Source organism: Panicum hallii, chromosome 9 (genome assembly GCF_002211085.1).
Source record: "Panicum hallii strain FIL2 chromosome 9, PHallii_v3.1, whole genome shotgun sequence".
NCBI lineage: Eukaryota > Viridiplantae > Streptophyta > Magnoliopsida > Poales > Poaceae > Panicum > Panicum hallii.
The window spans coordinates 11,124,403-11,143,887 of record NC_038050.1 but is presented as its reverse complement, the minus strand read 5'-3'; the positions used below and the strand labels follow the sequence as shown (position 1 = coordinate 11,143,887).

The following is a 19,485-nucleotide window of genomic DNA, read 5'->3' as shown; positions in this document are numbered from 1 at the left end:
CCTTCGAAATGCTTGTTGACGCTGCTGAAGGCGATTAGATTTATAACCTCTGCTCTCGTCCCAAGACATTCAAATTCGGTACTTTACATTAATGAAATGGCACTCAAACTGTATCTACATATCTGAAAACCGGACTAGTTGGCTCTGTTTAGAAAATGCATTACAAATATGTTAGCAGTTCTTGACCAACAGACGATGATTGCAGTTGTTATCAAATTTAATTTGTTGGCTGGATATCTTTCCAGATGTTCAGAAGAAGAATAAATTGGGATGCGAGTTCCTGTTGTTCGACGGGAGAACCAGGAGTTGATTATCTGGAGGCCGACGCCGGGAACAGCCAGGATCCAATTGTTAGTTGACCTTCCTGCATGCTGGCCATGACCAGTAATAGTAACATCACGAATCAATGCGTTCTCATTCTGACGTTCAAATGAAACTAGTTACTGCAATTTGGAATGGAGGGAGTAGACGTGTCATACCAGAAGATGCCGCAGCCACTGGATCTAAGATTCATTGCTTGGACCGAGCAGCATATGCTGCTGAACCGAGAGCGTTCTGTGCTCAATCAGACCTCCTCTCAAGGGTACTTCCTCTTACTCCTTAAGTTCACTTGTGAAATATCACTAATAAGCATATATTACACATTAGGAAAATATGCTGATCTGTTGCTCTATACCACTACATGATAATATGGTAGATACTTCTGCTTTTTTTTTGTAAGTTCTTGTTTTTTTATATGTTTAGATGTAACATTGTTTGGGTGAATTTTAGTGGATTGGATAGCATAATTATTAGCATTTCTTCAGCTGTGTATGTGTGTTTAATTTTACATGCTAGTTACATTTGATATATCTACAGGGCAAAGAAGGATGTCTCGCTGAACTGAGAAATGAGCTTAAAATATTGGAGAGTGAACACAAAGAATGTCTTGGGAAGGCCAGATCAAATAAGCAAATCAACTCTTTGAGATGATGCCCAACACTTACGCAAGGATACGTGCTGATTGAAAGAGTCGTCAACTCATATGTTCTGCAGTACCAGATTTCTAACCTCTTTAAATTTTGATGCTCTATGTCGGTATCTAGTACCATTTCATGTTTTTGTGTGGCTTTTATATCTATCTTTCCTGTTCCTGTATCGCAAGTTTGGTCCTTACACATGCAAATTCTCCCAGATATTGACCACCGTCGTGCGTAGCAAGCCTCCTGAACCTGAAGCTGGCTGCACCTGCTGATGACGGCGGCAAGGAAGACAAGAATGAAGAAGCTTCGTTCTGACGAAGTTACTCAACGAGGAAGGGGCCATCGGTGCAGAAAGCCCAACAAGCGCTACTGTGGACTCTGGAACTCGATTTGGATGCAATTGGTGAACAGAACAGCTCGAGAACTCCGACGAACTCTATTTACAGCTCGTCCTCCAAACAGTCTCATTGAATTGTTAATCACATGTTTTTATTTGTCTCATGGTGATTCTCTGCCGGTTTCGATCTTGGAAAATTGCTGGACCATTGATACAAAATCTTGAACTTAGCGGTATACAGGCATGCTGATTTCATGAGTCAGGAACGAGAGGAGCAGAGCATTGTGGAAATACGTCGGACGCTTGTCAACAAAGCATATTTTGGATTGTTTTTTTTTCTGTTAGAGGATCATGCATTTGTAAAACTTTGCGAGTTTTGTCAGAATATAGCACGAAGGTAGAACCTAACTGTAGTATGGAGTTCTGCTGAAGAATCGTAGTTTGGATTTTTGTATCAGAGCCGAGCTCATTCAGATTGGTGAGTTTGAGCAGCTCGAAGTTCTGACAATACCAATACCATTCGCCAAATGAAGGAATTCATGGAAAATGGCTTATATGGGCCGCAAGTGCCCTGGTTGTTTGGATTTTTCTTCACGGGACGACCCATGCCCCAGCCCGAGAATACATGCGGCCCATATCAGCTCCCAGCTACTGGTTACTTGCTGGCCGCAGCCGCACTCCCACAACACGCCGCCTTCCTTGTACCCGCCGCCGCCGCCGACCACCACCACCACCAAGGCCCGGCTTGCTGCGCGAAGGGAGACATGGCGCTCTACCGCCGTCTCCTGCTGCTCCACCGCCTGTCCCACCTCCACCCCTCGCCCTTCCCCGCCCCCGCGATCGGCTCCTCACCGCCGCCCACCCTTGCGGGACTCCTCACCCCCATGGGCCGCCGCCACTTCGCCTTCTCCTCCGCTGAGGAGGCCGCCGCCGAGCGCCGCCGCCGGAAGCGCCGCCTCCGCATCGAGCCGCCGATGAACGTCCTCCGTCGCGGGCCGCCTCCCCCACGGGACCCCAACGCGCCCCGCCTCCCCGACACCACCTCCGCGCTCGTCGGCCCGCGCCTCAGCCTCCACAACCGCGTCCAGTCCCTCATCCGCTCGGGGGATCTCGACGGCGCGTCCGTCGCCGCCCGCGCCGCCGTCACCTCCCGCGTCCGGCCCACCGTCTTCACGTGCTGCGCCGTCGCCGCGGCCATGGTCCGCGCCGGCCGCCACGACGACGCCGTCGCCCTCTTCGAATTCTTCTTCCGCCGCTCCAACATCGTCCCCAACATCGTCTCCTACAACACCCTCATCCTCGCCCACGTCGAGGCCGCCCGCGTCGACGACGCGATGCAGGTGTACCGCGACATGCTCGCGTCCGCACCCTTTTCCCCCTCCGCCGTCACCTACCGCCACCTCACCAAGGGCCTTGTCACTGCCAGCCGCATCCGCGAGGCCATGGACCTCCTTCGCGAGATGCTCAACCGCGGCGGTGGTGCTGACTCGCTCGTCTACAACAACCTCATCGCTGGCTACATCGACCTCGACGACTGGGGCAGAGCCTTCGAGCTCTTCAACGAGCTCACCGAGAGGTGCGTTGTCTACGACGGCGTCGTCCACACCACCTTCATGGAGGGCTACTGGAAGCAGGGCAAGGACAAGGAGGCCATGGACAACTACCAGTCCCTCCTCGCACGGGGCTTCAAGATGACGCCAGCCACCTGCAACGTCCTGCTCGAGACACTCTTCAAGCATGGCAAGGACAAGGAGGCCAACGACCTGTGGGAGACCATGATGGACAACCACACACCACCAAACTTCATCGGCATCAACGCCGAGTCCTACAATGTCATGGTCAACCAGTGCTTCAAGGAGGGCAAGTTCCAGCAGGCAATTGAGGTATTTCACCGCCAGCCCAGGAAGAATGTCCAGATGGACGTTGGTTGCTTCAACAACATCATTGGTAAGCTCTGTGAGAACGGGATGCTTGCTGAGGCAGAGAAGCTCTTTGAAGAGATGGAGACCAAGTCGGTCCTTCCAGATGTGTACACCTACACTTACCTTGTCGACTCGTGCTTCAAGGAAGGCCGTGTGGAAGATACAATGCAGTATTTCTACAAAATGGCAGATGGGAGGGAGCACGGGCCAAAGTTCAATATTGGTTTCTTCAACCGTATGTTTGAAGGGCTTACGGATGCTGGTCGGATTGATGATGCCTTGAAGGTGTATGGGAGGATGCCTGACAAGGAGATCAAACCAAACGCAGCAACCTTTGAAATCCTTGTCAAAGCCTTATGCAAGGAAGGGGACTTGGACCGAGCACGGGACCTAGTGATGGACATGTCAAGGGGTGGTGTTGTGCCTCCTCAAGAGTTCCGTGAGTCTGTTGTTGACATTTTCAAGAAGTCCGATCGCCAGGAAGAAATCGAGAAAGCTTTTGAAGAAAAGCCTTTGCCAACACCTCATCCAAGGACAGAGTATCAGCCGAGAACAGAGAATCACCCTCGCAATGCAATTGGTGTTGCTCAAGGGAAACAACCTGGCTTTAGCTCAGCTCCACCAGTGCAACCTGGATTTGGTTACTCTCAGCCGCAACAGCCAGCATTTAAAGACATTCAAAATCAGCAGCCTGAGTTTGACTCATCTCAGCAATGGCATTCAGGTTTTGGTGCTCCTCAAGCGCTGCACCCAGGATCTGGTGCACCTTGGCCTGTACAGTCTGTAGTTGGTTCCCCTCAGCCTCCACGGCCACAGTTTGGTGCTTCTCAGGGTGTACCAGGGTATAGCAACCATCAATCACAAGCGGGGTATGGTTCCCAGCTGCCTCAGTCAGGATATGGCTCTGCGCCTCACCAAGAACAAGTAGGATTTGGAAATCAAGTACCACCTGCACCGCCTGCATACGTGGCTTCCCAAAGCCAGCCTTCACATGGTACGCACTGGAGCCAGAGTTATGGATCACCCCAAGGCCAGCTGGGGTATGGCGGTCCTCAAGGGCTGCCACATGCTTCTCATTTGCCACAACACCAGGCAGATTTTGGTATGCCACAGGTCCAAAATAACAATGGGTTCCCTCGTGCGTAGCAACAATCATATTTTGTAGCTTGTCATGGGCAGACTGCTGTAAGCACAATTGAAGGTGAATCAAAGTTTGGTGGTTCACATGGGCAACAAAGCAACGGCAATTCTGAAGGTCCACCGCATTTTGGTGCTCAAATGGACCCAAACGTAGGTTCCTATAGATACAACCCTGGTTACAGGACGTCTTATGGTCCGCAGGGATTTGATGCTCCCCATGGTGAAAGTGAAACTGCTGCATCCAAGGATCATACAGAGGCTACCCCTTCTGTAGAATGGCAACGAGTAGCATTCTGAAAACAATCATAAAATGAATTAGTGCTGTTCTGTACCGTGAAACCTTTCAAGTTGGACACTTCCATTATATCAGCCATCAAATTCAAACTATTTTCGTTAATCATCAGGTCTTTGTGGTGAATATGTTGGTTCCTGTTATAGTTATGTCATAATTGCTGCCAATTCAGGCTTTACTTCTTTTTTTGTAATGTGCACAAAGTGGTCAGCTTTCTGTTATCTTTCTTTGCATGCTAGATTCCTTGGCTGTCTTGAGTTAGTTCTATGTTTTTATCACCTAAGATACTTTGGATGAATTTCTCCATTTATTGATGCATCGTGTTTCCTAGAAGTGATTTCTATTCTATATGTTAAACATAATGGCTGGAAAATATCAGCACTCCGTATTTCTGTGTTGCATTGTTGTAGTAATTATTTCTTTGAGTTATCGTGTATGGTTTATTAATTGAAGCATTCTGACCCTTTTCTCCTACCACTAGCATAGATCTAGATGGTCATTCCATTTCAATTTTGGACTTGCTGGTAAGACTGAAAGTATAAAAGTAAAATTTGCTGTGCTAGCTGCCTGTTTTAGGATTAATCTGTTTTATGTATTCTGTTGTGGCCGCACATCTTTTTAGTAGTAAGGTGCCAAACTACATACTAACATGTTACAACTTTATATTTTGCTTTGTGTGTTATTCATCTTTGTGATTGTTTTAATTTTTTTTCTGCACCTTCTTGACATGCTGGAGTTCATTCCATCTCATGCTGCGGTCAGTTCTAGCATGGTTTCTACTGGTATCAATAGCTGTTTGTTTTCTCATAGCCTTCACCCTTTATGATTTTTTTAACTCATTTGTAGGTCGTGTTTGACCATGATGGCAAGCTGTGCCCAGGATAATCTTTTATTAAGTATACACATTCTGTTTAATGTTTTAGTATACGTGCAGTGTCTCTTGTTGATCACTCTCTGCAGCAGACAGTTGCCACATTTTTTAACTGAATAAACACTGAAGCCTTGTCATCATAATATGATGTTTGCATTGTTCAGCTTATAAAGCTTCATAATTGCACTAGACCTGCATATTGATCTGCTGGAAGCTTTACCTTGCTATCTGATTTCTCGTTACCATTCACGGATAGTTTTTATTCGACATTGTTTTCATCAAAGGTGATTGACTAAATTTGAAAAAATATATATGTTTTATAGCTTTTTGGGGGGATCTTGTTTTTCTTTTTTCTCCTTGACTTTCTTCTCAAATCTGAACATCCCTGGAGGATTAGATTGTGAGATGGACCTAGTATCTGTGCAAATTTGAAGTGATGTATTTCCTTCAACTTCTGAAAGCAACAAATAAGGTACCAAACTTTTCTTTTCAGGAATTCCATATGGTCATTATACTGCCATGCCATCCAAAGAATGTCACATGGCAAAAGGTAACAGTGTAAGATATCTCAAATTGACGGGATCATGGGAGAAGGTAATTTGTGGCTGTCAATTAGCATCTTGGGGCATCAAAGATCTTGGACTGATCCGCGATCCATGTATTGTGTTCGCGATGGCCTGGAGCCCTGACTTGCACATAATCCATGTTTTGCTATACTCTTCATTCCTTGGTCAAGAAAGTGTCAGGTGTAGAGCCAGTACCAATGTTTGGATAAAAACAGATTTTTAATGTTGCATAGCACTGACAACTTATGTGGCGCATAGTTTCTTGATTCTGAATTCTGATTCTCTTTCCAATTACCCTTTTCTCTACCAAAATCACAGAGTAGTATATTTGAAGCAACAAACGTATGATTGGTCAAGGCCTCAAGGGTTTTCGATGCTTAACTGTTGGAAAGAGAATGTGTGTGAACATAAGCATTGATGTTTGCATGAGCGACTTGCCAGAAGGTATCTTTGCTTTTGGAGGGTTCGGTGACAATTGAGTGCTTTTCAGTTGCAGCTATTGTATCATGTTTCCTCTCATCTTTTGAACTCTACAAAGAGACCATACCATTCTCTTTTTTTCCATGTAGGAATGACCTTTCGTCATATGTTGTACCCTGCTTACAAGAGTAACCGCACCCCCAACATCGGACACCGTTGTCCAGGGCATGCGATACTTGAAGGCATCCATTAAGGTGATGTCAATCGGAGTAATTGAGGAAAAAATATATCAGTATGCATTTGATTACAAGCTGGATAGTTATTTACTATTTAGTATGCTGGGGAACACGCAGGAGAGCTTCAACTCTGTTAAATGGGATAGCTGTTGATATTTGGCATTGTCAAATAATTGATGCTGCAGGTTCCAGGTGTTGAAGCTGATGATGTTATTGGTACCCTGGCTGTAAACAGTGTGTCAGCTGGTTACAAGGTAAATACTTGTACCATTGATCTTTTTCAGTTATTTTATCCATCAACTGTTCATCATTTATATGCTTAGAATTGCTTATCCTCTATTCGAACATCAAATCTTGAAAAGAAATGACTAGAAAATTTGGCACATATGCACAAGATAATTCTCATGTACTTTGGTCCTTATTTATGACTAATACCTTTCTGTCTTAAAATGCCCCTGTGGTCTGAAGGTACGGATTGTCTCTCCTGAAAAGACTTCTTCCAAATTTTGTCACCTTCTTTGCGTTTGCTCAGCATTGCTCCACGTGGTTCAGGCCTTCAGGGTCAGTTTAAATCTTTTGTTACATTTCAAGTGTTTAACTGAACAATTCAAAGAGTTAATTTTCATGATTTGGATGTGCAGGATGGTCTCATTTGGAGTTGAAGATTTCGTCAAGAGATATGGAGCACTGAAACCCTCGCAGTTTGTTGATGTTGTCGCACTTTCAGGAGACAAAGCTGACGATATACCTGGTAGTCTTTTGCTACTGTTTTGTCCTATGATGCATGCCTCTTCTAGCAATTGATGTCCTTTTTCCTCTTCTTTTAATTCCTTACATCCACTTATAAAGAAAGAATTAGGTGTATGGAACATACTTTGGGTTGTTTGGTCTGTTTGCTGCATGAACCGGGGCTATTGTCTTTTCTGATTATTATTGATGAGAAACAAGGAGATCTCATTCTCTTTTGCATGAAGCTAGGCACCAAGCACACTAATGGCTATTGCCGTATAGATACTGCCTTGTGCTTGATTACCTTTATTTTTTCTTGTCTTCTGTTATTATCTTTACCTGAATTCAGGAGTCCCACTCGGTTAAGGGAAGTGTTTGTAAGAAGTCATTGTGAAGATGGTACAAAAATTGAAAAGCAAATACAGACATCCAGCATCATGTGCTCTTTTCTGTTGCTGTTCTTTGTTGAGAGGATAATTTATTGATCTTCTATAAATATTGTTTTGTGCTTCTTCTACTTGTTTAGTTATTGCTTCATTTATTCTGTTTTGTGTGATTAATTTTACCTGTTGCATAAAGACCTTCACTGACCTATCAAATGAGCTATAACCATACTAAGTCTACCTATCTTTTTAGACAAATGCAAATCCTTCTATGCCAAAAATTATCTTCTGATTATAACTGTTAACATTCCCAAAAAAAAACTGTTACCAGTGATTATTCATCATTCCTTGCCCCAATGCATCTCTTTGATATGAATTTATCTTTGCTGAAACCCATTGCCCGTGAGATGCTTATGATGTGACTGGAAACACTTTCTTTTGCAGGAGTTGAGGGGATCTGAGATGTTAATGCAGTGAAGCTGATAACTAAGTTTGGTATGTTTCTTACTTTCTTTACAAAAAAGTTGCACGTGAAGACTAATATTAAATCTTGATTAATTAGTTTAAGATTTGTATGCTGTAGCAGAGTTTAATTTTTTGGATTAGCGTTGGTTCAAACTGATTGATCTAAGTACACATGCTATAGAAGGTGGATAGATTTTAGAATATCTTGCGCACACACCACTGTGCCATAGTGAAAAGATTACCAAAGGTCCCTTCATGAATCCACCTGAGTCTTTTATAGATCATTCACCTGTTTAATCTTGTTTGTCAAGATTTTCTTAGGGAGCATTCAGCATATCTGTCACCCTAATTATTTTGGGAGGTTTCAAAAGCACAGCAATGATGTTTCTTATTTTTTAAATTTTATTTTAAATAGGTTCCTTAGAGAGTCTACTGAAATTTATGGATGAAGTTGAGGATGAACGAATTAAACAGGTAAGGTGTACATGATAACTCCTCTCCTTTGTCTGCATGTATGCATCCACATGTGTCTTTGCACAGAACTCTAGCAAAAATGCTGATATGATTTCACTTTCATTTGGTTATATGGTGCCCTTTTTTTTCAGCAATGTATTTTTTCAACCACCTGGAAAGCTAAATACAATGTGTTCGTACACTTAAATTAATCTGGCATCTTGATTATTGACATCATTGTTCTCTTGTCAAATAGAATGTATTTTAGTTTATGAAACGATATCATTGAACTGAATTTATGTGGTTCCTTGAACTGAGTTTATGTGGCTCTTCTCAAGTTCTGATATCTCAAGCGGAACAGTCAATCCTTTGCAAAAGCCTGGTATTATTTATTGTTATTTCTGTGAAAAAGTCTTGCTTCCTTTCTAATTGTTAAGAGCACCACCTCTCAACCAAACTCTTTTCATCCAACTGTAGGCCACACTGCGTTCTGATCTTCCTTTGGTTCCTTTCAAGACATCTGACCTTGTATTTGAGAAGCTGTAGGTGACTTAAAACTTAGCACCATATCTTTTTAGTAACTATAGCTAAAAGTGCGCTCATTTTATGGTTCTCCCTGCATAAATTCCTGTCACTTACTGTTATTGCTTCAGGATGATGGGACCAAATTCATGCATGCGCAGAAGTTCGTCAGCAGACCCAATCATCAGAAGAGCAACCTATATTTGGAACAAGCTTAAATCGTGATGACGCTGATGTTTCCAGCAGTAAAAGGAATTTTGCCAAGGTTAAGGTTCGGATGCCGGTGCCTTTCTGGTTCCAAAATATTCAATGCCTTGGACTTAATGTGGACTCCACGCTCAGCCATATCCTGGCGGGGTAGGAGGCCGGGGCGGAGCGGGTCCGCCGGGAGTGGAGGAAACCAGTGTGGATCTGCCGGAGGAGACGGGAGTGACGGAGCCGGCAGGCCGGCGGCGGATTCTGCCAGGAGAGAAGCAGGAGGAGGGAGGCCAAGGCCAGCCCGCGGACGACGACACCCGGGTGAGTTCATCATGATCTGTTGCTGCTGGACGACCTTCTACGACGGTGGCAGTTCGATCCGATCGACCGCAGAGACTGGGAGGGCGCTGCCCCCGGCGGAGGTCATGGGCAACCTCCCCGGGGGCGCTAGGGCGTCGTGAAGGGGGCGCGCTCGAGGGGCGCCATGGGGAACAGGGCGGCGGCGCGAGAGGAGGGCGCTGGGCAGCGGGCTTTAGAGTTTGTGCCCTAGATCGAAAACCTAAACTCGTGACACCATGTAGAATAATAGAATTGGTGAATAATGGATGATTGTATTGCTGAGCCTCATGGGCGGATTATATAGGAGTACATTATTTAGGGGGCAAGTAGCCTCCCTTAGGCAGATAAGGCGAGCCGGGATTACACAATCTTAATCTACCATATCTGGAGATATCCCAATATACTAACATATCCAAATTGCAAACATCAAATTGTTGGCATAGGTGTGCCGAAGTGCATACCAAGGTGCCGCTGCTTAGGCAAGCAGCTTAAGTGTTCATATCACGAAGCTAACTTTAGTTAGCTCTGTAGGTAAAATGCACAACATTGCTCATGTATCCGCCTTTTTTAGAGAGGGAGGGAGGAACTCGTCGCAATTTATGTGACCTTTATATCTACTTCCAAAGGGGTGCAGTGCAGGTGGAGCCGTCGAGGCAAAAGCAAGGCAACAGATCGGCTCAACGTTGTGTGCCCCTGTGTGTAGCAGTTCTCGTGAAAATCTGCTGATATGGTGGTGAATCCATATGCACAGCTGTGGTTGTAAAAAATCCTGTACTGTACTGTAGTTTTTCCTTCACGTTACGAACGCTGAAACTACATGCCTGCTACCATTGCCAGGCACAGGAAAACTCCAAACCAAACAAGCTGCCATGTGCCGGCGTCACGGCTCCGGCCGGGAAGTTGGCCTTGCGTGCTGCCCGGCACGGCGGCCGTCGTCTGACAACCCCGTAGGCGTCGCGCCCCGGCTGGCCGTCTGACAAACCCTGTAGGACTACCAAGATAATCAGTGGTTGTCGATGTTTCCCTGGTTGCCGTGACGGACATGGAAAAAACAAGCCACGATGTATAAAGAAAGTATCAGCACAGGATTGATATCCTTAAAAATAAAATCGATGATTGATTGACGTCTGTAAAAGTAAAGAGGAAAGTTGATTGATGTTCGATGATGCTCGATGGACGATCGAGGATTTTGATAGACGTCAATACAGGAAAGTGGAAATTTGATTGGCGGGTGCTTAAGGAAAGCAGAGGCTGGTGCATTAGGCGGGATGTGTGAAAAATATTTTAACTTTCGAGTGGAAACATTTTTCTTTATTCAAAAATATGGGTTCCCACTCCTTTTGTTAAACCTCCAGATCTGGCAAGTGGGCTATCTGTGAGGGCTATAGTAGTATATTGGTGAGAATTATTTCCAATTATTTCGATTTTTATAGTATAGATGTACTACACAAAGAGAGTATATTGAACTTGGAATATTAGATGGAGGAAAACATAGTATTTTTAGGAAAACTACAACGAAAATTACATTATTACATACATCAGTAGAGTTGGACGAAAAGCTCGAAATTTATTAGCTCACTCAATTCGCAGCCGGCTCGGCTCGTTATATTTTTCGAACGAGCCGAGCAGGTGTTTTTCTCATCGAAGTGATTAAAAGATGCCCTGGTTTCCTCTCCTCTACGCGCTTCCCGGGTGGAAATGGACACATGTCCATCAGCGCGTGAGGTGGCCGCGAGAGAGCTCGGGAGAGGGATTTGCTGCAGCTCACCCGCCTTGATTTCCGTGCAATGCCTTCGATTGCACCGTTACGTTGAGATCTTTACAATTAGAGCACACTTCCTATATTTAGATGATATTTTTTCTAAAATATTTTTATTTGTTCCAACAATTTTATTTTCTGAAATATTATATCTTGTTTTGGAATACTTTTTATTTTCGAACCAACTTCTATTTTTTATAGAATACATTCGCAATATTTTTTCTATTGAGCATTTTATTTGTTTTCAAATAATATTTAATTTTTTAACACTAGCTGCTCCTACAGTACATGGGATGTGCATGCAATAGTGGTGGGACACATGTTCTGTGATATCATAGCAGCCGATCACGGAGGCTGAAAATATAGAAGTCCCCTGGGAAGGGCGGGGCTGCAGCTGCTGGCCTGCACGTCAAGAGGCACGCGGTAGGCCCCACCTTATCTCTTCCCGTCCATCGCCTTCTCCTCCTTTCCCTCTCGCCTTGCTGCCTCTCTTTCTACTCTTTCTCATCGCTCGAATTTTTACTATTGCTCAGATTCGCTGTGGGCAACGAAGGGTGCCACACTGAGGAAGAGGCTGTCATGCCAACCGTCAACGCTCAAGCTAGCACCACCCATCGCCCCTTTGCTCTACTTCTTGAGGGCGCCGTCAGGACCCCGGTGGGGCGGCGGTGGCCAACAGCAACATCGGCCAGATGGTCGATGGTCGAAAGACCGTGCTACTCCCAACACGCCGGAGTTATGAACCTCAAGGAATTTAGTCACCTGGTACTTGTTGTCCAGGTATATGCCCACTTTGTATTTGGCAATCGATGTTTGATTGAGATGCTGAATAATACTCCTAATGGATAGAACAATCATTATTGATGATGTTTTTTTAACAAATACTATGGTTTCGTGATCGATTTTTCATGAAAATACATTTATCATCTGAAATAGATAGAACAAGTGATTGTTGCCTTTCATTGACTTGCGTAAATTTAGTTTAAATATTTGATTGTTGAAACGATAGGACGTGCGAGGCGTAACATAACGAGCCAGCTCGAGCTTGCTCACGAGCTCAGCGACCCACAAAGCAGAGTAGGCTAGCTGCAGCGCTGAGCTGCCCAAGAAGCAGCCAAGAGGCCCAGTTGACAGATAACTCACTAAATATTTAGGAAATATTTAGAGCAACTCTAAAAGACTCTCTATATATTTTCTCGTTGTTAGGAATAGAGAGTTTGATGAAAAAAATATCCTCCAACAGCTTCTAATAGATAACGAAAATAGTTTTCTAGAGTGTACACAAGATATATTTTTAAATATAGTTTTCTGTTGGAGAGTAAAAACGTATAGAAAATAATTTTTATGTAAAAGGCTTTTTAAATAATAATTTAAAGAGTAAAATTTAGAAAGATTCCCGAACACGCTGTTAGGTCATAACCCGTCTGCCCTCCTCGCACGCACAGTCGAACTGATTCATCGCTCGCGCATCCCGTCTCCCGCCGCCACGAGCCAAGAAGTGAAGGCGCGGTCCGCAGAGGTGGCAGGCTGGTGCGGCGCCGCCGTGACTCCCTTGCTGCTTGCCTGCCTCGGTTTATTATCCCCTTGTCAGTCAGCGCCGGTGCTAGCAAGAGAAGGAAGAGCGCGCAAGCAGAAGGAAGAGGATAACGAAGCAGTGTGCAGTATTGCCGTAACTTTTCCTTTGTCCGCTTGGTGATTCCTGTTCTTCTCTTGCTTGTTTTCTCCAATCTTGATTTTTTTTGCTGCAGATTTTAGGGATCTTTTATTTGCGTATTTCATCGTGTATTTACAGATTGATTTTCTTTCCAATCCTATTGAACTTGTCTCAAAAGTGGATCGATACTTAAATTTTTAACGAGCGCTTGTTTCTACTCTGTTGCTTTGGGATGCATCGGCTCGCACGCTAATCGAGCTCTTAACGAGCCGAGCCGAGCTGAAGTTTTAGCTGGTTTAGTTAACGAGCCGATAACAAGCTAGATCGAGCCGAGCTGAGCTCGCTCGTTATCCAACCCTACACACCGGTCAAATTTATAAGAGGATGTTATTGGTTTATAGTTTTGCATTGAAATAAAATGAAACTAGTATTGGCTGAAATTGAACTTTTTGTAAAAGAAACTTAGATTTTGTTTAGCAATCTTCGTTATACGCATCACAAAACGTTAAATTTAACTAATTATTAAGAATGGGAGGCTCTATTGCTGAGCGTTCACTTAGCAAATCTAGTAAACACCCCCAACCCCTTCAACATTTTTGAAAACAGGGTAACAATTTCTCAAATATACTTCAACAATATCTGAAAAACTAACAACAATTAATTTCTGAGTTCTACTTTAGCACCTTTTGGAACCTTTGCAAGAATTTTCACTCTTTTATAATACTGCTGAATAAATTTTACATTGAAATTTTGGAGGGTTATAATAGGACCAGCAATATCTCCAGTACTCTATTTTGACTAAAGGATGGAGATTCGCAAGCGTCATCATATTATGAAATCATCGTATCGCAGCATGTTTGTAATGGATATACGGTTTGTTTCCTCCCCCGTCAGATCTCGTGTTCACTTTTTGTTGCTTCGATTCCCATGTCGACGCCTCCGTGCGCAGAGCTCCAAGCGTCGAGCCATAAACGTTGCCACTTCCAACTTCTTCGTGGATTGCCTTGTAAACGCGGCCGTCGCATCATACGCCATCGTATTCTTCCAGACTCCGGATTACGTCGTCGAGGAAGCTCCTCCATTTGTCTCTCACGCGGCGTCCGGTGTCCTGCACGGCGGAAGACGCAGCTGACCCGTTCGCGTCGGACGCCGGCGGCCGGCCTCGCTCTCTCGGCCGCTAGCGGCCGGCCGTCGCCACGCCAAATGGCTACGTGACTACGTCCAACGAGCACGCACCATCGTATCGGTAGCCCTAGCCTATCCAACGCATACCAGGCGTGCGCGCGTGCTGGTTGTCCCGTGCCTACTAGCTGGCCGTCGCGCGGCCATGTCGTCGTCGAAGCGGTGGGCGTCCGCCTCCGGCACGGAGCTCCCGGGCCGGTCTCCCCCCCACTCCGCCGCGCTCTCGCCAGGCCGCCAGAGCGCCCGGCGCTCTGTCTCGCGATCGGACACCGCCCCAGGCTCCGGCGGCGCGGCGTCCATCGCCCGCACGCTCTGGCCTTCCTCAACCTCCAGCGGCAGCAAGAGCGGCAAGAACAAGGCGGCCCCGCGCGCGCCGTCGCCCTTGTCCTCCGCGTCGTCGTCGTCGTCCGTGGCCGCCACGCTCGCGGACCACCTCGCCAAGGACGACGCGCCGCAGTCCCTCTCGCGGCAGCGCAGCTGCACCGAGCTTCCGCGCTTCGCCGACGCGGACGCGGAGGCCCGGAAGATCGGGAAGTCCTCCGCCGGCAAGGGCGGCGGCCACGCGTTCGGGCGGTCCATGCGGTTCCTCCCGTCCACCAAGCCCGCGGGCGTCACGCTCACCCCGGGCCGCGTCGCGCCGTCCGACCTCCGCAGGCTCGCCAACGGCGGCCTGTCCCTGGACGCCGCCAGCTCCGGGTCGGAGTGCAGCGACGCCTCGAGGAGCTCCTCCACCACGCCGAGGACGACGGCCTCGAAGCCGCTCTCGCCGTTGCTCCCCCGCACGAGCTCGGTCCGCCTGCTCGGCTCGAGCAACACGCAGTGGGCGCTCTCGCCGGGGCGGCGCAGCGGCTCGCCGCTCAAGGCGGCGACGACGCTGCCAACTGTGCCGGAGGCCAAGGGCAGGAAGAGCCTGATCAGCCTCGGGTGGGGCCATATCTTCCACCGGAGGAAGCACGCGGCCGAGGACGCGTCCATAGCCGCGGCCGCGGCCACCTTGCTGTCCTCGCCGGTGTCGACGTCGCGGAGCAGCACCGGAGGCGGCGGCTCCGAGGCCGGGCACCAGATGAGGATGGCGCACTGCCGCCTCCTGCAGTGGCGCTTCGCGAACGCCAGGGCCGAAGCCGTGCGCAAGAGGAAGCAGGCCAGCGCTGAGCTGGACTTGATGGGCGCATGGGCAAGCGTGTCGGAGGTGAGAGGGAAGGTGGCGAGGAAGCGGGTGCAGCTAGAGAAGGAGAAGCAGAAGATTAAGCTAAACACCGTGCTCTCTTTCCAGGTTCAGTTACAAATTTAAATTTGCAATTCTATAAAATTTGTATGACCAGTCTTCCTCGATAATTCAATTTAATTCTGAGGAGATGGTGGATAACCCTGCAGATGAAAGATTTGGAGAGCTGGGGGAAGGTGGAAACCGAACATGCCGCTGCCCTGGCGTCGACCGTAGGCTGCACCCGGGCAGCCGTTTGCAGGCTTCCGCTCACCAACGGTGCCAAGGTATTCGGTTTTCAACTAATGCTTGCGATTTCTGTTGCATAATATGCTGAAAATTTCTTTTTGTCTTTAGTACAATACATAATAAGTAAAAATATATACTCCTAAAAATAGTGCATCTGGAATTTGTTTACTACTACTAAAATAGTTCCAACAGATAGCAACCTGAAACAACTCCACAAATAATGACGCAACATGACTAATTGTTCATTCACTTACAGGTATCCCTGCCACCATTGGCGACCATTCTACAGCAAGCGGTTGAGTTCGCGTTGACGACCAAGGCAATGACGAGATCATTCGGTCCCATGGTAACTGACCAAACATGTGAAAAGAAGCTCAATATTGCGCCTGCCCTCATTCATATAGATCGTGGTGATCAATGGAGATTTAATTTGTCTCTGCCCCTAGGCTAAGGACACGGCGTTGGTGATCTCAGAGCTGGTACGTGTGGCGAGCGAGGAGAAGGCTCTGCTGCAGGAGTGCCTCGAGCTTCTTGGCCGGGTCTCTGCACTGCAGGTAACAGCATTGTTGTTTCTTTCGTACTAGATCGGAAATTCGGAATGCCATGCACTTATTTTTCTAACACCGATTGTGACCAATGTGTTCTTTGTTGATGCCTTGTACTTTATTTTGGCAGCACAGACTCTTACCACTGTTTTCATTGTTGCTCTTAACCTGCAGGTTGAGGAACAGAGCTTGCGCTGCCATCTAGTGCAGTCGTCATCACCTAGCGCTGTGACCGTGGAATGTACGCAGGCACTTGGATTCTAGGACCAAATCCATATAGATGTGCTCTAGGCTTTTCTAGTAAACCCAGAATAGAATCATTGCAGCATAGCCGTATATCCAGATGTGCATAGAAGGGTAAGATCAAATCAGAAAGACAAGAAATACCATGTGCCCATATTTCTCCAGGATGGTCTTGAACTCTTAAGACCTTCCTAAATATAACAATGTTACGATTTATATTAAGACGGTCTATGATTTTTGTTAATGAGGTTCAGTCAACAATGTCTGCTCCTCCCCATAACAAGAGACACTGATGCGTCCAGGGCATCGACCTCCCATGGTCCACACTCCTAACCATCGTGATCCGTGGCCAGACCGTGCTCTTGCTCTGTCCTTGCCTGCTACTATAAGTAGCCTCACAGTTACCACAGGGAATTGCCCTCATATTTGTTTGTCCCAAACTTAAGGGAGTTTGACTCAAACTCTACCCTCGCTCCTGTTATAACTATCGTCCAAGTGTTCGACACAATCACAGTAGTAGTGGAGATCAATCAGCAATTCAGCATAGTTACCTGAATTATATATCAAGTATGATCAAATGAAAATATCAGATATAACTAACTATGCCCGGGACTTAAAGATAAGAGAAGCAATGACCTTGACCTGGTATCAAACTGTCTGATACTCTGATATCAAAGCATACATGCACCTGGATTGACAAGTAGATCATTGACGAATTCTAGGTAGCATAAAGAACAATTACTACTGCATCCAGAGAATTATGCCACACACATTGATGAACTTCCAGTGGAGATTCAAAAGTTAGCAGACAACAAAATCATCCGGCACAGATTGGTAGAGTTGCACAGATGCAATCAACTAACCAAAATGCAAACAGAAGAAACTACTTAGAATCTTCTTCAAACTGGGTACAACTATGAAGTGCCACTACCATTGCCAAACTACTTGACGACAGAAGTCCTGAAAACTTCAACCGCAACTGCTAAGAAATTAGGCATCACAGAACTAATTTGCGAGCATGTCAATCAACTCCTCCATAACAGAGGGACAGCTTCTGCTTAGATGCTTAAAGCCATCGCTGGCTACGACTGCCTTCAGATTTGCAGGAGAGCTGAGAAAATCGAAGCACACCTTCTTGAGTCCATGACAGTGGTGTTGCTCAGCTAGAGCCAGGATGGTTGCCACAGTACCCACATCAATGTACTCACACAACTTCTTTTCACATAACAATTTCATCCTTTCCAAGTTGTATCTGTCCGCAGCAACCAGATGCTGAGACAAAACATCTTCATCTTGGTCTCCATCTCCATCTTCTGTTGCCGCCTTCGGGAATAAGTCGGTGTGAATGAAGTAGAGCAAAGCCTTGAACACCTGAGCCTCCATGTCATCTATGCGCACCACACCTCCGGTGTCGCTCTCTTTCATCACACCAAAGAGCTCTGCACTGAAGACAGGTGACCGGGCTGCGAGCACGCACCGGTGTGCTGCGAACGTCTGACCGGCAACGTCGAACACCACGTCGGCACCCTTCTCGGTCTGGAGGAGATACCAAGATGCTTGTGCAGGTCAGATGAAGGCACGGAGACAGAGGCCTGAGTGGTGATTTCCGGCGTCTCCTGCACCGTTCGGAATTCATCTATGACAACCACATCGCAGCGAACGGCAAAAGAATCGTCCCTGAGATGCTCCGACTTCTCCAATTCTTCCCTTTTGATGAAACCCGGATTCCCCCAACCACGGTGGCTATCGTAGCTGCGAACTGGTTCCAGTGTCTATGCCTGCTTGGCCACGTCGCCGACGAAACGGAACTTGAATTGCGCCTTAACTGGCTTGGTTACTTTCATCGAGATATAGGTAAAGCGAGATGTAATCTTTAGCCTCTGGCTTGCTGCCGTTGGGGTGGTAGCCAATGCACCATCGATGGCCGCCCACGGTGAACGGGAGGGACTTGAGGCACTCCCCTGTGGGAGTCGCCGTGGTGCGGGAGTATGCATCGATCCTGAGGATGTGGTACCCGCTCGCGGTGTCGGCGAGGATGGCCATGGCAAGCTGCCAAGCCTGATGTCTTCTCTCTCCCTCTCTAACCCTAAGGATGTGTCTGAGAGAGCTCCACTCTAATTTTTCTAGCTCCACTCCATGAACTCCCTATCAAACGCGTCCAGCTCCAGAAACTTCAGAAAAAAAATCTGGAGTCGGAGGCCAACTCCATATTTTTCATGGAGCTCCACAAGAGGTGCTCAAAATAACTTGTTATAAACATACTCATGGAGTTAGGGTAAAATTATCCACCATTACCACTGGTTACACACGTACCCCTTCGCGAAAAAAGACTGATCCCCCTTCCTCCTCCCGTCGCCCCTTCCTGCGCCCTGTTCTTCTTCCCCTCAACACGTCGCCGCCCCTGGAACGATAAACCCTACCGCCGCCCCCTCCCCTCCCCCCTAGACATCACTGGCGGCCAGTGATTTGAAGTGAAATGGAGCCTACTCGAGATGACCTTCCTCTCCATCCAGGTATGAATGTGTAATCCCTTGTGAATCTCCTTCAATTTCTCTTCTTCTCACTCACAACTTCTTCCAATCCATGGCGCCACAAGCTCTACTCCTTCCTCAGGGACCGTGGCCCTTTCATCCCGCCGGCCATGGCACCTGCCGCGGCCAGTGAGGTTGCCGGGTGCGGCCGTGGCCAGCCAGCAACCCGTGGGCGTGGCAACGGCCGGGGACATGGCCCTGGCGCGGCCGGCAAGGGCTCTGGCCTGGACGGTAGGGGGACAGGCGCTGCCGGCAGGGGGGCTGGCCAAGAAGGTCTTGCTGA

General features: G+C 47.0%; 2 protein-coding genes and 1 pseudogene across 2 annotated transcripts; 2 read left to right on the top strand and 1 right to left on the bottom strand.

The window, feature by feature from the left end:
• The first annotated feature begins 1,975 nt into the window (after nt 1-1,975).
• LOC112874217 (pentatricopeptide repeat-containing protein At1g10270-like) lies at nt 1,976-8,372 on the top strand. Its single transcript, XM_025937421.1, has 6 exons — nt 1,976-6,534; nt 6,660-6,764; nt 6,932-7,000; nt 7,215-7,307; nt 7,388-7,497; nt 8,303-8,372. Exon 1 carries the CDS (start codon nt 2,064-2,066, stop codon nt 4,365-4,367), a length of 2,304 nt encoding a protein of 767 aa, XP_025793206.1. The 5' UTR covers nt 1,976-2,063; the 3' UTR covers nt 4,368-6,534; nt 6,660-6,764; nt 6,932-7,000; nt 7,215-7,307; nt 7,388-7,497; nt 8,303-8,372.
• A 6,203-nt stretch (nt 8,373-14,575) lies between these two features.
• Nucleotides 14,576-16,806, top strand: LOC112872761 (QWRF motif-containing protein 3). The gene is made up of 5 exons (XM_025935819.1): nt 14,576-15,703; nt 15,805-15,921; nt 16,140-16,229; nt 16,330-16,431; nt 16,597-16,806. The coding sequence occupies exons 1-5, from the start codon at nt 14,576-14,578 to the stop codon at nt 16,690-16,692; spliced, it is 1,533 nt and encodes a 510-aa protein (XP_025791604.1). The 3' UTR covers nt 16,693-16,806.
• An 870-nt stretch (nt 16,807-17,676) lies between these two features.
• On the bottom strand, nt 17,677-18,714 carry LOC112872760 (annotated as a pseudogene).
• Between the last annotated feature and the right edge of the window lie 771 nt (nt 18,715-19,485).

Bases quoted from the DNA above. Each gene is read 5' to 3' on its own strand.
- LOC112874217 (XM_025937421.1), top strand. From the start codon at position 2,064: ATGGCGCTCTACCGCCGTCTCCTGCTGCTCCACCGCCTGTCCCACCTC.
- LOC112872761 (XM_025935819.1), top strand. From the start codon at position 14,576: ATGTCGTCGTCGAAGCGGTGGGCGTCCGCCTCCGGCACGGAGCTCCCG. The intron at 15,922-16,139 runs GTATTCGGTTTT...ATTCACTTACAG, and splicing joins CGCTCACCAACGGTGCCAAG to GTATCCCTGCCACCATTGGC. The intron at 16,230-16,329 runs GTAACTGACCAA...CTCTGCCCCTAG, and splicing joins CGAGATCATTCGGTCCCATG to GCTAAGGACACGGCGTTGGT.